Source organism: Camelus dromedarius, chromosome 5, assembly GCF_036321535.1.
Source record: "Camelus dromedarius isolate mCamDro1 chromosome 5, mCamDro1.pat, whole genome shotgun sequence".
Taxonomy (NCBI): domain Eukaryota; kingdom Metazoa; phylum Chordata; class Mammalia; order Artiodactyla; family Camelidae; genus Camelus; species Camelus dromedarius.
Window position 1 is genome coordinate 92,708,517 of NC_087440.1, and position 22,615 is coordinate 92,731,131.

At 46.2% G+C, this 22,615-nt stretch overlaps 3 protein-coding genes across 3 annotated transcripts in view; 1 reads left to right on the top strand and 2 right to left on the bottom strand.

The window, feature by feature from the left end:
- Window positions 1–250: 250 nt before the first annotated feature.
- On the bottom strand, window positions 251–6,381 carry ATP5MJ (ATP synthase membrane subunit j). The gene is made up of 4 exons (XM_031454435.2): window positions 6,245–6,381; window positions 2,629–2,752; window positions 978–1,001; window positions 251–399 (listed from the first exon to the last, which is right to left on the bottom strand). Exons 2-4 carry the CDS (start codon window positions 2,750–2,752, stop codon window positions 365–367), a joined length of 183 nt encoding a protein of 60 aa, XP_031310295.1. The 5' UTR covers window positions 6,245–6,381; the 3' UTR covers window positions 251–364.
- Window positions 6,382–10,453: 4,072 nt separating this feature from the next.
- Window positions 10,454–22,615, top strand: part of TDRD9 (tudor domain containing 9) — an 84,297-nt gene continuing 72,135 nt past the window's right edge. The window contains exon 1 of the mRNA XM_031454436.2: window positions 10,454–10,672. Coding sequence (XP_031310296.2) covers window positions 10,473–10,672 — 200 coding nt within the window. The 5' untranslated portion in view covers window positions 10,454–10,472. The remainder of the gene's footprint in view (window positions 10,673–22,615) is intronic.
- On the bottom strand, window positions 16,126–17,082 carry RD3L (RD3 like). The gene is made up of 2 exons (XM_010999816.3): window positions 16,784–17,082; window positions 16,126–16,423 (listed from the first exon to the last, which is right to left on the bottom strand). Exons 1-2 carry the CDS (start codon window positions 17,080–17,082, stop codon window positions 16,126–16,128), a joined length of 597 nt encoding a protein of 198 aa, XP_010998118.1.

Here is a 22,615-nt window from a genome sequence, read left to right on the forward strand (position 1 = left end):
ATGAGAAAACAGAGGCTCAGAGAAGTCCCAGGTGTAAGTAGCAGAATCGTCTGTTTAACGTTTATTTGCCATGATGAGAGTGTGGGTGCCTAGATTTGACCCCAACTCCTGCGCTAATCTGAGTGCTTACTCCTCAGCCCCACAGGTCCCCTAAGGATGGGGCATCTTGGTGGGGCTCCGGCTGCACCCACTGCACACAGAGACCCACTCAGCGCTCGGCGGGGATGGGGTGCAGGGAGGGACACGGGGATCTCACAGGTACGTTTATTCATGCATCAGGGCAGTGGCACGTCTGTAAGTCAACACGACGTCCCACGTTCCCAATCAACACGGCCAGACTGACGTTCTGTCCACGTAAAGCTGGTTAATGGTGACCACGAGCAGGCGCAGGACTGGAAGCTTTTCAAAGAGAAGCATAACAGATACTTAATAGACACAATTTAGGAGGGAAGGAACACTCAGAATGCAGTTTACCACATGAGGGCATGGTAACAAGTCAGAATGTGTAAAGGACAACTTTCAATCTGATGAAGTGTACGGAGGGTCTGTGGGACTGATGCGCACACACAGCTCACCCGCAGGCGCGAGGACCGAGGGGCGGGGGAACGGCTGCTCCCAAAGCTGTGAGCCAGCCCGGGGTTTGTGACGGACCTAAATGACTTCAGTTTCATGCCATTTGGAAGCAAAGTGAAGAAAAGTCTAGCACGAGGGCACACATTTATGCGGTGCTTTCTTTTGAAACACGTGTTAGGAGGCGGCAGTGAGCTCTGGTCAGTTTCCGTTTCTAGTGCTCCGGAAGCCGTGCCCGGCCCAGGGGCGGGGGGTTTAACACACAGGCTTCAAGAAACAGAACTCCACCGCATCTACACAATTACCGAACTACACGTGGGCTTCACTTCACAACAGTGATACACCTTGTCCTGGAAAGGTATGATGTTTTTTTATTCCCCACCCATTTTGAGAAGCAAAAATCTTACCTTTCAAGGCTTTACTTCTTTTATCTAAAATAAAAGGAAAGAAAAATTGGTCATATCAATACTTTTCCAAAAAGCCTTTAGTCAACTTATTGTTGAAAAGTTCACAGCTTGTGGGAGCCCGTGATTGGGGTAATAAACTGCAACAGACCCCAGCTGCTTGTGACCTTCAAGGAAGAACAAATGTGCTTTGCTAGCAGGCGCCCGTGCACCTGCACTCCTGTCTCCTTGCCGTAAAATGCAGAGACAATGCCTTGCTTGCATAGTTGAGGTTTTAGCTTAGAACTGCTTCCAGTGGCAAAGCCATTATGTGTCTCTTGGTATAAATGCAGGACACGGCTTGTTTATCGTAAGCATAGGTCCCTAGCTCAGGGTTTACTCTTCTCCTTGCAAAGCGAAGACCTATGCCCCCAGCTATAAACGCTGGGCATGCTTTATGCTGTTTAGATAGTCTATATCCCCAAGATAGAAACTGGCTGGTCTGGTGGTCTGTTTTGTAATCAACTTCTTATACCTGAAGAATGTACCTTGTTCCTCTCCCCCCATGACTGCCGAGGGTAAATTAAGCCTTCAGTTACTCATTGTGGATTTTATGATCTCTACCCGATCCTGTTTTTCCTTAAGCTCCTGCGTTCCATGACACAATTGTTGGTGATCTCTTCTTTGATTGTGCACAATAAACATGGCAGTGTTTGAGAGGCTCATGGAGTTGGTCCCTGACTTCCTCTTGCTCTTTTGCCTTTCCAGTCTCGGGCAATTCATTCCGTCTCGGTGGGACTTTTGCAGGACAGAACCTACAACAGCTTAGGTAAAGCTGTTACAGGAAGCCTTCAGAAAACTGGAGTTACTACAGGGTCTCATAGCTGAGAAGTGATCAAATTTCTACCACAGACGTTCTCAGAGCAGATAAACGGCCCTTCAGAATCTGCAGAACTCTGCACTCCTCACTCTACCCCAAACTTCAGTCTCACAGTTTAGAGTTTTCTTTTTTTATCCCTCTTTTTAACCAACCACTTTATTAATACACAATTGGGCCTCATTTCTGCTCTATTGACTTTTATTGTGAAAATATTTTAAACACTCAGAACAGTGGAAAAGGGACAGTAAAGGAGCATGGCCCACAACTTTTCATCCCTAAATCTTTCAGCCTGCATCTCTTGAAACTAAGGACATCTGCCATGCACTCTAAACACCACTGTCACACCTAAGAAAATTCACAATTCCCTGACACCAAGGTCTTTTTTTTGTGGAGGGGATGGGAGGAAGTAATTAGTAATTAGTTTACTTACTTAATTAGTAATTAGTTTACTTACTTGCTTATTTTTTTAGAGGAGGTACTGGGGAATGAACGCAGGGCCTCGTGCATGCTGTGCGCGCTAAGCATGTTGTCTACCACCGAGCTGTACCCTCCCTGACATCAAGATCTTATTCAAATTTCCCCAACTGTCCCCAAATATCTCTTATTGCTGACATAGCTCGTACACTCCCCCCATTTTAACAAAGGCCCCTAGAGTTCTGAGGTTTTACTCCTAGTTAAGAATCACAGTTCCTTTGCAGTATGAATTGATTTTTTTAACTTTGTTTTATGAATTGTGATTCCTTTTAAAGTAATTTTCTCCCTGACCTCTAATGAGTCAAACACTAAGAAACTTACCAGCACTCCTGATTTTATAAACGATGAAGCTCATCAGCCCCATCCCGACCCAGATCTCCTGGTAAACCTGGGTGTAGTAGGGCTTCATGGGGATCCAAACATTCTTAGTAAGGCTTTGAAGCATCTGAAAAGGAACAGAGTAATAAATATAACCATGACTATTGTTTTAAACCTAACTGGTAAGAGGTTTCCATTTACTGAGTTTGACCCTATTTCCCACGACTGTTCAACAGGGAGCAGCTCATATGCCAGCCTTGCTCCCCAAAGCCATTCTCATGACTACTCTCAACAGCTTCCCAAGCTCCACTCACCCCTCAGTGCCCCCTGACCTTGGCACCGGGGCACTCCGTCACCTCGTTCCTCCAGCCCAGGGCTCTCCCAGCCTGTGCTGTCCCACACTGTCATCAATGGGCCCCCACTAACACCTCAAAATTATTTTCAGCTTTTAAACTGAAAAACTAGCATCTTTGCATCACCATGTTAAGAACTGTTGGCACTCAAAGCAGAAGAACACGGTCAAGGATAGGTGATTTCCTTGTGAGATGAACACCCAGGCTTGGACACTCATTAATCAGCTGTATTTTAGTCCTTTCTTTCTTTGTTTAAATTTCAGCTCTGTATAACAGTTGAAGATATAACTGACATGTAAAATGGTAAGATATTAAAGTGTACATCACGGTGGTAACCTGATAAACGTATGCACTGTGAAAGGATCGCCTCCATCTACTTAATTATCACATCCATCACCTCACTATTTTTTGGGTGGGGGGGAGAACTTTCAGTTCTACCCTCTCAGCAAACTTGAATTATACACTACAGTGTTACGAACTATAGCCACAATGCTTCACCTGCATCTCAGTCTTGAAGTCTTGTAAAATACAAAGCAGAGAGCATAAGAGGACAAGGTCACTTTGTAAAAGCTGCAATTATAACAACCAATTTAATGAATAAAAATATATAATTACCAGATTTGATCAGGAAAAGACATCAGATTTTGAATTTACAGTTTGCCTTTATGTGCAGTTCTCAAGGTAATGCTTTTGATGACGTTTAAAATCAGATGCTGTCATTGTCATTTTAATATGCTTTGTAACATCTAAAGTGACCTATTAAACTAGTCACTCAAATCATCGTGAGGAATCATAAGCATTTTCCATCTTCCTTGCAAACGCTGCTCTGCCACCTGACCCTAGCCAGACCAGAGCCTCACCTCCTGCTCCTCTGACATCACTACTTGGAGACATAGTCTCACTGCTCTTCCCTTGCCTCCGGCTTTCCGTTACTGAACCTGGATGGTGTGACCATTATTCATTCAGCAGACATGAACTGTGTATGTACTAGGTGGCAGGCACTGTTTTAACGAGCCGAGAAGCCAGCTCCTAAAGGGCCAGGACATCTGGGAGAAAAGTGTCGTCGGCAGAGGTGGCACGTGTGCTGGGACCCGGAGGTCTGAGCGCACTTGGGGTGGGGAGGAGCGGGTCGAAGGCCCCGTGGCTGCTCAGACTCACGTCCTAGCTCTGCTAACTTAACTTTCCAGCTAACTTGAACTGCCTCGGTTTCCTCATCTGTAAAACAGGGATTAAAAATAGTATCCACTGCAAAGGGCTGATATAAAGATGGAGGAGTTGCTCTGTGTCAGTTACAGTAACTGGTGTCCTAGAGCAAGTGCTTGTTACATAAAATATTATGGCTGGACTATGGGATGGAAGATGGGCCAGGTCATATAGGACCTTGGAGGCCACAGTAAAGAGCTCAGCTTTTACTTTAAGAACGTCATGCAAATTTAACAGCATTTGTGAGGTGCTTTACGGTCTTAGCTCCCGCACTACATGGAGGAAGTTGCCTGGGATCACACAGTTGGATCTGTAAGTCACCCAGGCCTCTTCTCCTATTACTGAGAAGCTGCTCCAAGGCCTGGCCTCCAGCTCTTCTGAGGAGCAAACCCATTCAGGCTGAAGCACAGGCCTGAAAGCTGACCAGCCCCCGAGGGACCTGGGAAGATGTATCCTCCTCCTGAACTCCCTTGCAGATACGTCTACCCCTACATTTCCTGTCCTCAGACCCTCCTAAATGCTCTGTCACAGCACCAGGTTCCAAGAAACCAACAGCCCTGCCTTGAAAAAGCACCTGATAGAAGCCAAGCAGGACCCAGAGGAAGCCTCTGGAAGCCCCGACAGGGAAAGTTTAGAGGCACTGAGTGTAGCACTCTGCTCCCCGCACCCAGCAAAGACCTGGAAGGAGGACCAATGGGGCCAGAAGCGTGGGAACCTAGGGTTCCCACACCAGTTTTGTTTGCTTTGCCCTAAACCTTGGGCAAGTCCCGAAGCTGTCATTTCAGAGGCTTCTCTTTCTGAGAAAGAGGGCTAGCTCCACCTGCCCTACTGGATTCTCAACGAAATTTAAGGAGGAAACATAAAGGACCCCAGCTTTCTGCAGAATAAGAACTCAGTAAATGGCCACAGCAACAGCAGAAAGAATCACCGCAAATGCCCGCTGACTGCAGCAGCACCACGGTCCTGGGACTCCAAGAGGGAGGACTTAAGGTGCCCTCACTTAGGCCCAGGCCAGGTAAGGGCCCAAGAGCAAGGTCAGTGAGGATCTAGAAGTTAAAGAGCAAAGCCGACTAGGAGGGCGCAAAAGAGGTAAGAAGGGGCAAAAAAACTTCTGTTACGTCCATATTTCGCTCAAGGCCCAGGCCCCCGGCGTTACCTCCTCAACTAAGATGAACTGAGGCTGCCACGTAGTTTACTGCACATGCTTACCTCCCACCCTCTCTTCGGCCCAAGATTGCCATATTTGGCTGGACAAGCGACCTGGTCCCAATGTTTATAAAGTCAGGCCTGAATCCACTCAGTCCAGCCCCGTTTCCCAGCTGTGTGGGTTTTATTAGCACCCATGTGTTCAAAGGCGCATCCTATTCAAAGGCCAAGTGGGTGTCCACGGTGTCCCCCTAAGTCTGCAAAGCTTTTGACACGCTACATTAAAAGCAAACTATTACCTGACCTTACACTGCGGGTGAGAAACGTCTGACCCTCGAGCCCCAGACCGGGATCTCAGACTGAGTTCCGTGCAACGGGCAAACATCGCCCCTGATCCCGTCTTGGGCGTCGTTTCCCCTCCTTAAAGGCCTTGCCGCATGTACAGCGTAACTCTCAGAACCAATGTGTTGCAAGGAAACTTGAGGGATAAAGGAGAGAAGGTTCTAAACGTGGGTTAAGAACTCCTGGCTGCATCCCTAACTAGCTGCACAACCTTGCGTAGCCGAACCTCTCACGGCCCAAGTGCGCCCGCTATCAAACGGGTACGAAGGTACAGATGAGTTCAGGCCAAAGGAAAAGGCGTAGCGCGGCCTCCGCGTTACTGCCAACGACAGCTCAGCCCCGGATGACGCCCCTCCACAGTCTGGGAGGCCAGGGTGGAAAAGCCCGCGTGGCCACGGGGAGGGCTGAGACCCCAAGGTCAGCGCGGGTCGAGATGTGGCCGCGGTGGGACCGAGGCCGTCCCGCCTGCCGCCGGCTCCCCGCCGCGGGGCCCAACCGGGGCACGGAGCCCCGCCACTTGCTGACTGGCCTGTCACTGTCCCGGCGCCCCGCGCGGATCCCAGCCCCGCACTCACCTCGGCGCAGGACCAGCAGCTCGGGGGGCCCTAACCCAGAACCAACGACTCAGAAAGGTCACTGAGTGCGCAGGCACCGCGCGGGGCCTGCCGGGAAGGCGGAAGGAGCGGCGCCGCCCTGGAACGGGCACGCGCCTCCCAAGCCGCGCCTGCGCCCCACAGCGCCCCCAGCGGCCGCCCAGGTGCGGGGCCTGGAGACTCGCTGGGGGAGGGTTGAGGGAGGGGCCGTGGTGGGGGTTGTGTGTCATAATTAGGTGACTGTCCGGAATCCCCGGGACCTGGGACTTACTGAAACCGGGGAGGTCTTGGACAAAGTGGACGAGTTGGTCTACTGAAAAAGCGAGTCTACTTGTTAGACTGTGTTAAAGGCTGAGACATCAATTCTCACGTCTTTGTGGTTTTCTTGCCATTTTTCTTTGTGTTGCTGTATTTTTGCCCTGCATATTTTTATGACTCTGTTCTGTGTATAGTACTTCTACTCAATAGACAATATAAAGACTTCCACAGGGGCTCCAGGCACTGGACCTAACTGACAGGTGCAGGCTTTAAAAATAAGCAGGCCAGGGGTGGGGACATGGCTCAGTGGTAGAGAGTGTGCTCAGCATGTGCGAGGTCCTGGCTCAATCCCCAGCACCTCCATTAAAAAACAAACAAAAAACCACATATTACTATGGGCAGGGAAATAAAAAAGATTGAAAGTTTCAGCAGAAAACTGAAAATTGTGGGAAAAGAAAGAAACGAATGTTTTTTATTTGAAAAAGAACCAAATAGAAAGTGGATTGATCTAGCAACAGATTAGACATTTGGAAACACAAACGAAAGAGATGAGAGTTGATACAGCAAGAAAGTCATGTGTGGAACTCATGTCTTAACGTAACTGCCAATCTAGAATTCCATGCGTGAGGAAATTAATGTTCAGTAAAGAAGGCAAAAAGACATTCTGGACAAACTAAGAATGAGGGAATAATCACCAGTGGACCTGCAGTTAAAAAAATAAAATCAATGTTCATTATTTAGGAGAAGGTGAGCTCAGATCGAAGGATGGGGAGGCACAAAGGAAGAGCAGTGAACGTGGTCCTGCTTCAAAGGAACAAAAGCTTAGGATCAAATACAGCTCTGTGCAAAACTTGGAAAGCTTGTCATTTTAGGGTAGTGATTCTCAAAGTGTGGTCTGGGGGTTTCCAAGGCCCCTGGGGGTCAAAACTATTTTCATAGTAATAGTAAGATATTTGCATAATAGTGGTGAGATGTTATGTCTTTTTCACTAGAATTCTCTCACAAGTGTATTGTGGAGTTTTCCAGAGGCTATGTGACTTGTGCTGTCACAAAAGAATGAGTACAAAAACAGATATGAGAATCCAGCTGTCTTCCCTTCAGGTAGACATTAAGAACTGTGAAAATGTTAAAGTGTCACTTTTATCACACATAAAATTTTTTGGTAAATATAGTGACTTTTCATCATCATCCTAACATCAAATGGTTTTATTATTGTTATTTTTAAATGAATTAAAAATGTAAATAAAACATTTCTCAGTTGTAGTCCCTAATAAAGTAGATAGAACCCATGTAAACAGAAGCTCTCTAGGATCTTTAAAAAATTTAAGAGCATAAAGAGATCCTGAGACAAGGACCAGGTTTGAGAAGCACTGTCTTAGAAAAAGAATGTTTTAGACTGAATAATAAGTTAGGAACCTGTTGAGGACAACAAGCACTGAGGAAAAACTTAAGGAAGAGCACCATTGTAAGCTATTTCAAGACAAATCACTTGAACTTCAAACTTGACTTTAGATCAACAGAATTTTAATGGCTTTAGTTGCTAATCCAACATAGCCTTAGAAAACACACGTTCAACTCTTCTGAATGTCTAAAATTATTTTTTAAAGTATTTTTATTGAAGTAGAGCCACTTTACAATGTTGTGTCAATTTCTGGCATATGGCACCCTACTTCAGTCATATAGGAACATACATAAATTTGTTTTCATATTCCTTTTAACCACGTTACTACAAGATATTGAGTATAGTTCCCTGTGCTGTACAGTATGAACTTTTTGTTTATCAATCTCCAGCAGCCAGTCCCGGCTCATCCTTGCGGGCTCGTGTCTATGGCTGGGGATCACCTCAACATCATTTGTAATTGCTTTAAGCTGTTTTCCCTTTAGGCCTGCAGCTCAAACTGGTCTGGGAATGCAAATATGTAAAACTTCCACCAAGACCCAAGAGGCCTTCCCACATGCCCTGGCCTAGACGTCTACATGCCTGTCCAGAACTGTCACGTTGCCTCTTTCTAACTCTGATCTTTGGACTGGAATGCAAGGTGAGCTGGACTAAGCAAGTACAGAGCACCAAGAACCGCTAACCAAATAGAGGGGTTCAGAGACACTTAGTCTGTGATGACACTCCTGGCACGTTAACCAGTGCTTAGTCTGGAAAGTGGCAATGAAATGAGAACAAATTTCAAAACTGAAGACGTCAAGCCAGTGTCCTTCAGTGGCAGTTAAAAACTCAAAACTCAAGAGGGCTGAAGGAGCTGGTAGCCCAAAAGGATCAAAAAGCCCCTCAGGAAATGATTGTGTGAAAGCCACCCTCCTCAGAAAAAGAGCAACTTCCACTTGAAAATATATTCACCATGACATGGACAAAGCAGGTCAGCATGGGAACCGTAGGAAACACAGAAGTGAGGTGGAGTTTGAAGTGCTTTCATTGTGCCCTGTGGAATTTAGCACATGTGCTAGCCTCACAAAGAGGATGGAGTTGCTGAATTTCCCAGTCATTCCCAAATGTCTTACTGAGAATTTCAGTGACTTTCTGATTACATTTTTCTTACGGATTGAAAAATATGTCCCTTTTCCCCTGCCAAAAGATGTCTGCGTGAGGGGCAGTTCTGAAGTCTGCAGTATTTGGAAAAGTCAAAAACAGGTCATAATATGTTAGCAGTGGGGCCAATATTAGGATCTGGGACTCCTAACTCAGTACCCTGCTGGGCTCATTTTTGGTAAAAAAAAAAACCAATAGCTCAACCCAGCCTAGTCTGACTTCTGTCTGCACTGCTGTCAAGCTGACCTCTTATTCATCACTCTTTGGGCATTTTCCAGTCCTTAACTGATTGGACTTCACACTGTTGGTCAGTGCTGCGCTCTTGGCGCCTGCCACATGGCCTTTCCTGACAGCCCACACTGTGCCAGGCACTGCACTGGGCCCTGACAGTCTGATGGTGGACAGGCAGTCATGTCACTCTTCCGATTTCCCCTGTCGCCTTCCTTCCTTGTACACCTTCGCTGGATTTTCCTCTGCCCCTTTTTTCACGTTGCTTCCTGGTTTCTGTCCACTCACTCGCTCTGGCTTGGACCATTTCAGCTGCTCTCAGGGTTTTAACCACTATTCAGTTGCTGATGACCTCAAAATCTGAACCCCTCACCACCCACTTCTGCCCCTGAGAGGCAGACTGAGGAGGGTAGATGATGAACTCAGTTTAGTCAAGTTCTGGGCCCAATGATCTTCTTCCAGGTCCTCAACTCAGCTAGCGGGGCCACCTGCCTTCAGGCCTGCATTCACAGACTACATCCCCCTGCGACCTCTCTCCGAGTCCTCCTTCACCCGGCTTGTTCCCGGTTCTCCAGCAGGTGTCTGTCTGGGTGTCATTTTCTCCAAGAAGCCTTCCTCGCCCCTTTCCCCCAAACTGGGTGCAAGGTGTCCCCATTTACCTGGCAGTTGTTGACCTTAACATTATAAATGCAAATCCCTTCTCTGGTTTGCTTTCCACCTCCCCACCCTGAGGTCCGTCACCGCGACCCTGCACGGGGAGGCACACGGCAGGCGCTCCATAAATGTCTGTCCCTTGCCAGCCTGGAGCGCCAAGGCTCAGATGGAGCAACCGTCAAACGCGGAGGTAGGAGAGAGGCTGGAGGCCGCGTTCTTGCACCCCTCGGGTCCGCGGATGTGGGCCCTGCCCCCAGACGGCTGAGGGGCTCCACAAGACTCCGAGGGGCTCACTTCGCTGACTTCGGACCTGGTGCGGGCTGGAGCACAACACTCCCGGCAGGCCTAGCGCGGGAGCTGGGTGGGGCCGGCGGCACGAGGTGGGGGCGGTGGGGGCGCGTGGCGCGCTCTGATTGGAGGGTTTGGAGTCGGGCGGGGCTACGGGCACGCCGTAGCCGCCGGGTTCCCGCCGTCGCCGGTTCCCGCCGCTCTGACCGGCGGTTGAGGCGGCGCGGACGCCGGGTTGCGAGCATGCTGCGCAAGCTCACCCTCGACCAGATCAACGACTGGTTCACCATCGGCAAGACCGTGACCGATGTGGAGCTGCTGGGCTCGCCGCCCGTCCTCCCGGCCGACGCGGCCAGGGATGAGGCACAGCGCAGGGACGCGGCCCCCGGCGTCGGCCCCGAGGCCCCGGCTCCGGCCCAGGCCCGGCCGATGGTGCCCAGGAGGTAGGAGGCGGGAGGCTGGGGGACGGGGAGGGGCCGGGGGCGAGCGCAGGTGGGGGACTGCGGGGCGGGAACCTGGGCCGCCCCACACTGCTCACGGCCACGTCCCTGGTCTCCGCCGCTCTGGTGATGTCTGGCCGTCCAGAGTGAGCTGGCGACCGAACAAGCCCCCTTCCGTGGCCTGGACCAGGTGAACATCTCCCTTCCATAAGTGGAGCCGCTCCAGAGTTTGGTTCAGTTTAAAACCTTTTCATAAATAGGTTTTATTTATTTACTTATTTACTTTTAGAGCTGTTTAAGGTTACAGAAAAACAGAGCAGAAAGTGAAGTCCTGTGTACCTCCTCCGCCCCGAACAGGTTCCCTTATACTATAGTAGCATCATGCTTTACTGTGGTTTGTTTGTACAGCGACAAACCAACACGGGTACATTATTAACGTACGTCCGCAGTTAAGATGAAGGTTCACTCTTGGTGTTGTGTAGTCTGTGTGTCGTCTGTAGGTCTGGACAGAGTATAATGACATGTATCCACCTGTTAGTATCACACAGAATAGTTTCACTGCCCCCAAATCCTGTGTTCTGCCTCTTCATCCATCCTTCCTCCTCACCCCCACCTCGGACCGCCTGGCGACCACTGATGTTTTTATTATCTCTATAGTTTTGTGTTTTTCAGAATCCCTCATAGTTAGAATTGTACGGTATGAAACCTTTTCAGACCTGTTTCTTTCACTTAGTCATAGGCTGTTAAGGGTCATCCATGTCTTTTTAGGGCTTGATAGCTCGGGTTTTTTTTAGTGCTTAATAATATTCCATTGTCTGGATGTACCACATTGTTTATCAGTTCACCTACTGAAGGATATCTTGGTGGCTTCCAAGTTTTAGCAGTTACGAATAAAGCTGCTACAAACATTCCCGCACAGGTATTTGTGGGGTCAAAAATTTCAGCTCATTTGGGTAAATACCAAGGAGCAGTAATGCTGGATCTTTGCCCAGTTTTAATGCTCCTCCTTGCTTTGTTCTTTGCCGTGGCTGCTGTCAGTTAATCTGTTCATGTGATTTCAGTGGATCTAAAAAGGCAAGAGGATGCCTGTATTTTTAGGAGACCTCAATCTGCTAAGTAGAAACACCTATCTCCTCTTGAAAGCAGGCAAGTGTGGCAGTACCCCTGACTCAGAGTATCTGCATCACTGCTTGGCCCCCTCCCCCCAGGCTCAACACCCTTTACAGTTGAGAGGGTGGTTTTGTTTTTTGATTTTGTAAAGTTACTCTTATTCATTGGTTCCATCTGATCCAGTGGGCAAGCTCAGAGTCTGAGACAGGGTCTCTTGGGTTGTTTCAAGAGTCAAGTGTGACTTGGAATCTTTGGTAAGCTTGTTTCTTGGAGGCAGAGAGGGGACAGAGACCCTTGTAGAGCTGTAGCTTGGCTGTTTTGCTCACGCTTCTGCACACTTGGTTTCCTTGGGTTACTCTGGTGAATGATCCCATGAGCGCCCCCCAGACTTAATGGGAAGAACAGTATCGCTTCTAAGTAACTCACTGTGTTATTGGAATTAAGTTATTATTGACTTTGTCAGAAATGAAAAGCATAGATTTAAATGTCCTTTTAACTGCTAAGGACAAGTTTCTAAAATTTCCAGTCCTTTATGGACTGAGACAATTAAATTTTTTTTGAGAGGGGAGATAATTAGATTTGTTTATTTATTTATTTATTTTTGATGGAGGTGCTGGAGATCAAACCCAGGACCTTGTGCATGCTAAGCACATACTCTACCACTGAGCCGTACCCTCCCCCTGAAAATTTATTTACTTTTTATTGAAGTATAGTCAGTTTAAAATATTGTGTCAATTTCTGGTGTACAGCATAATGAATTCTAAAATCTACCTTACTCCTCTGACCAGAGCTGATTTCCCTAAGGAAAGGGTGTGTGTTTGTGTGTGTGTGCACACACACACAAGTGCACAATCAGTCCAATACAAAGCAGCATATCCTGGCAGTTTACTGTAAAATATTTCCAGAATAAGAAGGTGTCTCACTGTGTACACTGTCATCACCCTGGTCTAAAGAAACCAGCATCATCTGTGGCCTGGATCATTGCAAAAGACTTCCATTTTTGGTCTCCTGGCTCCTGTCTTTGCCCCCAGTAATTTATTCTAGCACCTAGAAGAATACCTAGTGTGAGGTAGATGCTCAGTTAATATTTGTTGGATGAACAAATCCTTGAGCAAATATTCACACGTAAGGTTTGATGAGCATGTGCGTGACTTTCTGTGGGACAGGCGGCTGTTGGTATAGGACGGACGTAGCTCTGTCTTGCGGCCTCCAGGCTCTCCATCTGGCACCTGGCTCACTGCCTGCTCTCACCACACTCTGGACACGCTGGCATTTTTCTGTGTCTTGAAGACAGACTCCTTTCCACTCCGGGGCTTCCACACCTACCCTTTCTTCTGCCTGGAGGGCCTGCCCTCTTCTTCCCACCCCTGCCCTGTTTCTTCCCACCCCTGCCCTGTTTCTTCCCTTGACTCCATCCATCATTCGGGGCTCTGTTCAAATGTCTGCTCCTTGGGAAAGTCTCCAGTGACCTCCATGGCTGCAGAAGTCCTCTCCTGCCTTCTTGCCCAGGCTCTCTCACCGCCTTTAATGTTTCTTCCTCCTCTAAAGCACTTATCTGCCCCAATTCTTGTTTGTTTGTGATGTGTTTTTGGCTCCTCCACCATCTCGGGGGGACTAGAGTGATTCTGAGGCTTCTGGCTTGTAGAATTGGATGGGTAGGTGGTGGTGTCATTTCCTGACAAATGACTAGAAAACACTAATTGAAGAGTTTAGAGAGTTATGTTTTTAGTTGTGTGTATGTTGTTTTGATTGCTTTGATCCTTTCCTGAATTTTTAAAATCCTTTTAGGAAACACAGCTCTGTGATTTTGGTTTTGAGCTTGTTGATTTTCAGTTGCCTGTGAGCATCTAAGAGGAGGTGTCGAGTAGGCAGTTGGCTGTATGTAGTTGGAGCTCAGAGGGTAAGCTGGGGCTGGAGGTGGTGTGGGGGCCTGATGGGCTGACGGGAGTCCGAGCTCTGCCGTTCACTGACTCTGCAAGGTTGACGAAGCCTTCCAATAGGTGGAGGCTGTTTGCTCTTCTGTCACATGGACTAACATCTCCTACTTTCAAATTTAAGGTTAAATGAGAGTGTTAAATGAGTGCTTATCACAGTGCCTAGCGTGTAAAAGAACGACTTTGATGTCACTAAATGGGTTAGGCTGGTAGGTAAGGCCCGTTTTGAGAGCTTACCTGATGGCAGGCTATCAGAGCACTTCTACGTGGATGAGTGTGTTTACTCCTCACTCGTCCCTGGGTAAAATTTTGGCTACTGTGATAAGACTGCTTTAACTTACAAAGCATACCTGAAGCTCCCCCAGCAGTCCTCTCCCCCGTCTGCACCCCCTTGATATTTTAAACCCTCATTCCTTTGCTGATTTTAGGTACTATAAATAGCACAGTGTGTCAAAGTGTGAATCTGTTAACATTCAGGAAGTTATTTATGTTATAACTTATATTTGATTTGTAGATTTTCTAGAAACAACTGTAGTTTTAAATTACATACATGGTTTGAAACATGGTTATTAGGTTATTACCAAAAGCAAAACTGAGGGGTAGAAACTCAGAACACCAGAACTCACTGTATTTTCCACCCCCTTTTAAAGTCTGGTTATAGAATTGATTCACTACATCGTGGGTGACTTAGAGTGGGGTGGGGTTCGTTTTCATCCTGGGCTAGTGGGATGACTAGCAGTCTACAGCTTCTTCAGTCACTGTGAGCTTTTTGATAGGGGTTAATAAAAAACTACTTTCTGTCTGAACAGGGAGGGTGGCCCTTTCTTGAAAGTGCTGTGAACTCAATCCTGTCTTTCGTTCAGTGGCTGTTTGAGGTGCCTTGGAAGGAGAGTGAAATGCTGGGGGCCTCTTCCTGGTGTATTTCCTGATATACGTGGTGAGGCTGCCAGTTCTAGTGCTGGGTTTCATAGACAAAGTCCAAGTTCTGTTTAAAACAAAAATTCTGTCCTCGTCATTAAAGCCATAATATTGAAGCTCTTGTTTGCTGTTTTCTGTATTCACTGCACAGTAAGCGCTTGTGCACCTGGGAACCTCTCTCTCTCCCACAAATAGTTTCCACTCTACGAAATCTTGCAGTGATTAAAGGAGCCAGAGATTGTTGTGTCATGAAAACAGAACAGAAAGGGACAGGAACGAGAGGTGTTTTTTATTTTAAATCCACATGAGGCTATGTTTCCGTTTACCTTGTCTTTTTATACCCTGGTCAGGTTGACGACATTTACTACATGGTTAGGACTGAAGACCAAATTGAGGCCATTTCAGAATAATGCAGAGGTCAGCCAAGAGTGCAGGGAAGGGCGCAGTCGAAGGGGGTTTTCTCTAGAGTGTGTATTTAGTTCCCACCTTGGACTTTTTTTTTTTTTTCTTCTTTTAGATGAAAAAAAAAAAAAACCCCACCGGAATAATCTCCAAATATAAAGTTATGGATATTAGGTTCCTTAGACTGACTTTTAAGAATGGTTAAGATTCTAAGTCTTTGTCTTAAAAATAAATCTAATGAATAGTTTCCTACCTTGATGAAATTATGAGAGGTTAAATTTTGTATATTAAATATTTTGCTATTTTATTTTTTCCATTTAAAAATTTACATATATGTACATCTCATTGTTTCTAAGAAATATTTTGCTATTTTAAATGAACATAACATCAGTTTAAATTATAGGTCAGCATTGATTGCTTTTCTTTGAGAGTAGCAGTTACTAATGTTGTCAGACCAGTCATTTCTTTTGACCCTTTTAGTATAGAGCTGTGGTTTTTATGCTTTCCCTTAACGTTGTGATCAAGAGTGAATCTGAGCTTGGGGATGAAGCACTGCTTTGTTTTCAAACCGCATGCAATATTTCCTTCCTCACTGCGGTCACCCCTTCCCCCACAGGCAGTGACTGGTTCAGTGCCAAAGTGTGAAGACAAGATTCACAGTAGTCATTTATTTTATTCTGTACACAGCTTCTAGAATAAAAGTCAAAGTTAATGTCTAAGTAATTTGTCTAATTTCATACTTTATACTTTCTTTTTTTTCATGCTTTGAACTTTCATACAAATTTCTTATTTCAAATTTCAAAGTAAAATGCCTTACTTCCTGTGAGATGTTTGAGGTATAAGAAAGTACTTCAAACATTTTTTCAAAATATTTAGGAAGCACTTTAGTTAAAAGCATACTGTTCAAAGAAAACATTGCATTTTTAGAATGGTTAAAAAAGGAACACTATTTAAAACACAGGCTACATACAGGAATGTTAACTTCTGAGCTTGCAACAGAGACAAACGTGGTGTCACATTACTTCCTCTTACCCTTGACCCTAAGAGTTCTGATACTAAGTTGGTCATAAGGATTGCCTGGGTTACGGTAATTTAACTTGACGGGTAGTAATGTGGGAGGTTCCATACTCTGTGTGAGAATGCTGGGAGCCGGTTCCTTGTGCTTCTGTCCACGTAACTGGAAATAGTGGGTATTTCCTCTTTGCCTGGACTCCTGGCGTTTTCACCTGGGATCGCAGAAGGAACAGGACAGTCTGTGCTCCGTGACTGTTCCAGGCCCTCTCGCTGACTGCCTCTGTCAGTGCTACTTAAGAAGTCTTTCAGAACTTGCTTGAAGATGTAGACGATTTCCCATGGCAGTACGTCATTTTCTGCTAAAACTTCTCGAAATCTAGGGGCAAAGCAGTTATAAATATTGACTTCAGAAAATTTCTCTTGTCATTTCCCTTTATCTCCAAAATTCAGCTCACATAATGTAGTCATATAGTAGTTACCCACTTTTTGAGTAATCTGCACATTGCTTTAAAATTTTGTTTCTAATAAAGAAATTTTGTGACTTTAAAACATTTCCTAGCCAGTGGGATATCAGCAGATATTTTTGTCCAGCCTATCTTTAGGGATTTTGGTTGCTGGGTACTTGACACACATGGCTAAAGCATTTACATGGTAGAACACAATTTCCAGTCTAAATATGCGAGGAGCTTAGACTTGGCAGTGGCACAGGTGACAGGGAGAGAATGCAGCCCCTCACCTGCTGAGCACAGTTGCAGCTTGGTGCGGCTGAACTTGTGAGCAGAGGACTTCCAGTTGTCTTTGCTCAGTAGCTGGGATGACCGCCTGGGGACTCTGGTAGTTTCTCAGCCAGGTGTAATCCCCACCTGTTTTCCTCACTCTCTGCTCGTTTTCGATCTCTTGTGTTAATCTCTCTCTCTCCTTTAGATGCCATTTTAGTTCCCGAAGCAGAGTCTTTGCCACCACATCTGAGTCAGGATAGTGCTTGGGTCTGTAGGATTCGTATTTTGGCCATTTCATCCAGCCAAAAAGTGGCATTTTTAGCCTATGGAAATACTCTCACTTGTTTATTTGCATAAAATGTTATGGTTCTGATGATCAAATACTTATTTCTTTACAGTAAATTTGCCAGAAAAGTGCATGAATTTTTCACTGGTTAGATACACAGGTCAAAATAAGATTAGAGTGGATTAGAGTCTTTTAATTTCTAACTAGGTCATTGCCAAAAACCAGGCTTTGAAAATACTTTAGTGTAGGAGCTAAGCAGAAACGAAATACACAGAGATAATCTACAGACTGAACGTTTTCTGAAAGTAACACTAATACTTGCTATTAACCAGTTCTTAGGACGCTTTACAGTATTAGCATATAGGAAAGTGCTATCTACAAACATACTTTGAACTTACATTCTGTGCAGAAAAGGTTTAAGGCTTACCTGTGAAGCTGATGGATTCGACGCGGTGACGTTGCCACAGAGTGAACTTGAGCTGGTGGTGAAGCCGTGTTTCACTCGGGGCATATGTTACCCTCCAGGATGCGTCCTCTGTTGAAGCAGTGAGCCTCCTGTACCCACTGAAACTCTGTTTGAAATAAATGACTTTCTATGTTAGGAATGAGGCTGTGATGTTTTCGTTTGGAGAGAATGCTCATTAATTCACCTTGTAAGTAAGCTAGAGGAAATGACAAAAATAACTTACTATTTAATCTTTACAAATTATATAATGGTCTGCCTTTTGAATGTAGCTCAGTCTACTTGGAAAAGATGCCGGCAGCTATGGATTCTGTCCTAAATGCGTTTGGACGTGTCTTTGGTGAAGGGACGAAGACGGGTTGTGGGAAGCAGCGCAGACGCGCTCCCGGCCTCGGGGAAGGCTGCCACGTGCTGCTGCGCTGTGCGTGGCTGCGGGGCGCGGGCTCGGCGCTGTGTCTCTGTGCCCGAGAGCAGAGCTCTAAAAATAACCGTGTTGCTTTTATTCTTCAGCTTAACTCTCAGGCCATTTAGAAGCCAGGTCACTGTTCCCTCTAGTGAAAGCAGGAAAAATAGATCAGACTTGACTATTGGCAAAATATGTGTTCTAAGAAAGCTCATCACAGTTGAACAAAATAGGCAAAGAATGCTGATATCAGTCATGTGTGAAATATTTAATAAATGTTACATTTTGTACACCTTCTTTCTTTCTAAATAGTAGTTAATTTTGTATATTTAAGGAAGTTGTAATGCCTGAGGACATTATGTACGTTTAAGTAGAAAACTTTAAAATATACTTTAGAATCTCTAAAAACACGGTGATAAGGCAATAACAGATAAAGGTCAGGAAAAAAGGTCTTTATACATAAGAATGTATAAAGTTCAAAATCTTCTAATTCATTATAGAAAATCATTTTCATGTTTGTTTTGGAGCTGAACGTGGAACTGATACTTACGGTTTGGGCGAGTACTGATGGGTGAGGGTCTTTATTGTGCCGATTTTCAGTTCTCTTGTATGTCTTTTGCTTGAGAGTGGACAGGTTCTTTCCTCTCTGGTTCTGTGTAAAATGACTACATGGTGGCTTTTCCTTTTATAATATTTGTTTCTTCTGTTGCTTTTTCCTTCAAATGAACTGTGAAGACTAGACCTCGTTTGCATAAGACCTGCGTGCCACGCAGATCAAGATGACGTGCGGTCATCCTGTGGCTCCTGTTCCTTGTGCGTTAGAAGGAGCCAGATGTCAGGATTCATTATCTGCAACTTTAAGGTTTTCACGTTATGTTACATGTAGTCTCTGAAAAGGAAGGGAGTTAAGTTTATTGTGACAGGACTGTCCTACCAGATTTCCTACTAAAATTTCAATGAATCTGCCTATGAAATGGTAATAGAACATCAAAAATGTTCTGGATATGGAGCACGAACCAGATTTCTGTCCCAGCCCTGTGCAGGCTGGCACTGCCCTTTCTTCCTGGACTGACCGCCCTGCGCGTGCTGGGCTCCCTCTGAACATTCAGCTTTGGTCACACTGACTCCCTTCTGGGATGCTTATTTCTCTTTTCCAGGTGCCCACATTATAATTCTCTTTTTCAGGGCCCAGTTTAAATACCAACTAATTTTTGACTCTGTCTGAGGGAAAGCATGAGTTTTCCCTTGGCCCTCCTGTTCCTTTGAACTCTGGTTTTATTTCTCTTTACTGTTAAACTTACAGAGAAACTGGTCAATGTTTTTGTTCTCTCTTCTCCCTGTTTTCTGATCCTTTCCAGCTAGATTCCACTCTGTCCTCTGCTGTAACTGCTGGCTCTCATTCACTCACGGATGTTTTGGCTGGGCCAGGGCTGGTGAGGGACTGGGCTCAGCAGGGACCCGGACAGATCTGCTGTCTGCCCTCACGGGGCTGGTCTTTAGTGGGAAGGCAGCACGAATGCACGGACCACTGCCGGTCCACGTGGAGGCCAGGGAAAGCCTTTCTAGGTAGGGATGCGCTTTGAGCAGAGATCTAAAGATGACAGACTAGGCTGTCTCCCTCCTTAATTTGACTTATTTAACGCCTGTCTTGCTATGGAGACTGTTGCTCAAGTGTGACCTTCACAGGACTTTTCTGACCACCTTGGCTCACATTTAGGACATTCTCCTTTAATGATACTTGTGTAAACCAATTTTCCTAGTGCTTAGGGTGTGCTACTTGTAATACTGTAAATTTTATTTTTTCTGTCCATGTCCTGAGAGTGTTAGCTTGAAATAGAACCCGAATATCGTTCTCTGATGACAGCAGTTCCCCTACTACCGTGTAGACAGAGAACGTAAATATTTGTAGACCAAGGTGAGGACGTACTTTTGTATTAATCCTTCCTGCTTACCATGGTATAACCAGATTAATGTTGGATTTTATTTATCAAACATTTTAGTAAGTTGAATAAGTGAATTGTTTCTAGTAAATTGCAGCTTAGGCTATTTTGTGTGAAAGACGAGAAGGTTATTAAACTATGAAGCAGTCAGGTTAATTGCTTTTTGGTCACCATCGTGGTTTTTTAGGCCACATCTTCTTAGCTGAATAGTAGACATTTTTATAAGACTCAGGGTGAAATAGGACCATATCATTCATAATGTACCTGTTTGTAAAATTTTCGGATGAGTAAGGAACGTATGAAAGTCTGGAAAGACAGCATTTTGGAATCTGGAAGGGTGAGCTCCGGAGCCAGGCGGTGGGCGTGTGGTGTCAGGGCCGCTGCGCGCGGGGCTCAGCGGCGCCAGGCTGCAGCCGGAGGGGGGTTCATCGTAAGGAGACTGGTAGCCTTCTGTTTTTAATTCCTTTGCTACTGAATTAAAGGTTCTGGATTATTGGGGGTTTTTTTGGCTATTGAAACGCAGTTAATATTTGAGAAACTATGATGTTAACTTTCTTTACCACTATTAGTCATCTTTAAAGTATTTTAATTAGAGCACATTAAGACATACACTTTTTAAAGGTTAAAGTCGTATTTCTGTTGGTTCATGTCTTAGTGACGTAGTAAGGGGACTCTTCGTTCACTTCTGTGTCGTGAGTTGCAGACGTTTGGTGTCGAGTGTGTGCTCTTCTTGCCCTTTAACCTTTATAGATGTTGTTCATAAGTTTTATAATTTAGTTTATTGATATTTTCCTTTTGTCATTTCCTTTTTTGTGCTCTTAATTTAAGGCCTTCTCTACTCCAAAGTTATACCGTACAGAAGAAGATTAGCTTTTTAGGCTTAAACAAATAAGTCCCTGGGTGTTGAGTTGGTTTGGAATCGGTTTGAGATTGGTGTGGGCAGTGGGGTCCCCAGCTTGGATAACCATCCTCCAAAGTGATTGCTCCACCCAGATTTCCTCTTCCCTTGTGTGCCGAGTAACTGCAGGGTGACCTGGGCCTTTTGCATGTTGTATAATGGGGCTCTGGGCCTTGTTTAAGTTCTGTGGGGAATGCAGCTGACCAGCAGTGTTCAGGCTGCGGGTTCCAGCCAGCCTTTTGTGGGCCGTGGATTCAAGGTCCATCCAGTACTCACAGCCTTTGCAGTGCACCGTGCCACCTGGTGGCCGTCCTGTAGCTCAGTGCTCAAAACCTGATGGGAAGGCTGGAGGTCAGAGAGGGCACCGCCAGCCCCGGGGGTGAGCCCAGCAGTTCCTGAATGGCCTCAGGTGCCTGCGATTTCCTGGGTGCTCTCCGCCACTGGGCCTCCCTGTTTTGGTCTTCTGGCTGGAAGATGGGGGCTTTATTGCGCTGCTCTGCTAACTACTTCTTGCAGTGGTATCCACCTATATCTGCATCCCAGGCCAAGCAGTGAGAGCACAGAGAAAGAAAAAAGGCAGAGAGTGTGCCCCGCCCTCTTAGAGAGGGGACCCCTGGAGTTGGATGCTCCTGCTGCCCCTGGTGTGTAAGAGAGTGGACAAGAGAAAGCAGGGCACTGCCCCATTTTGAGCGCTTGGGCTCCTCTTCCCTGCCCCTGGGCGCACTGCCTGTGCCAGGGCCTGCGTCTGTGTCTGCGGTGCGGGCGGCTCAGGTCAGGGGCTGCTGGGTTAGAAAATGACGAACTTGTGCTGCTGGTTTGGTGGTGCTCTGAACTCGGGTCCTCTTCCCCAGCCTCCCTGTCACCTTTACTCTTCAGAGCCCTCCAGTAGCTGCAGGCGTTCTGTCCAGGTTGACAGCTTCATTCTGTGGGCGGTACGGGGTGCAGGGTGCTTACTTGATCTTACCAGAAGCTGGAACCTTGGGTCATTCTTGACTCCTTTTTTCCTCGTGTCCCATGTCTAGTATGCCGTCTTATTCTTTGGGCCCCACTGTCACTGCTGCCACTCTAGTCCAGGCCGCATCGTCTCTCTCCTTGGTTACTGTGGTGGTCAGGGGTGGGCTCTCAGCTTCTGCTGTGTCTGGGCCCTGTCACCCCCCCCCACCTCACCTGGTTAGAGCCATCCTGTTAAAATAGGAGTCAGATATCACTACTTCTCTGCTTCTGCTCAAAACCATCTCATCCAGAGCAAAACCCCAAATCTTTAGCCCCTGCCGGTCCTCCAGTACTCTCTTCCCCATCCCCCGGCTCTTCCCCACCTCTTGTGCCCTCCCCTGCCTCCCCTCTGGGCTGTGCCTGCTGGAGCCTAAGGGACCTCCAGACTGTCCCCTGCACGTTTTTGCCTCAGGGGTCCTGCTTTCCAGCGACCGATTCCCTTGCAGAGCTGCCCGGTTCTTCTTCGCATCTCTGCCAGGATGTCCTGGTGTTCTCACCCTGTCTCCTCTCCTGTCCCTGTATTTCTTTTTATTACTGTCTAACATACTCCATGTTTTACTTCCTTTCTTTCCCCCAGTGAGGCTGTAAGCTTCATGAGGACAGTCTGCTAACTGCTTTATCCCAGGTCCTTAGGACAGTGCCTGGCATGGAGTTGGCTCTTAATTATTGATTTGTTGAGTGAATTGAGTGAGTATCATGCAAACAGTAACCAGAGAGTGCTGATGTGACTGTTAATATCAGGCAAAAGTAGGCTTTAATGTAAATGATGTTTTATTAAACCTCTAATTTCAAGAATCGGTATTATACAATCTTTTCTGATAGCAGTGCATTCAAATTAGACGTTGATAACAAACACATAATTGACA

Excerpts from the sequence above, each read along its gene's own strand:
- ATP5MJ (XM_031454435.2), bottom strand. The coding sequence starts at position 2,752 with ATGCTTCAAAGCCTTACTAAGAATGTTTGGATCCCCATGAAGCCCTAC. Across the intron at positions 1,002-2,628 it reads TTATAAAATCAGGAGTGCTG|ATAAAAGAAGTAAAGCCTTG; the intron begins GTAAGTTTCTTA and ends CTTTTATTTTAG. Across the intron at positions 400-977 it reads AAGAAGTAAAGCCTTGAAAG|CTTCCAGTCCTGCGCCTGCT; the intron begins GTAAGATTTTTG and ends CTCTTTGAAAAG.
- RD3L (XM_010999816.3), bottom strand. The coding sequence starts at position 17,082 with ATGCCACTTTTTGGCTGGATGAAATGGCCAAAATACGAATCCTACAGA. Across the intron at positions 16,424-16,783 it reads GCTGCAACTGTGCTCAGCAG|ATTTCGAGAAGTTTTAGCAG; the intron begins GTGAGGGGCTGC and ends CTTTGCCCCTAG.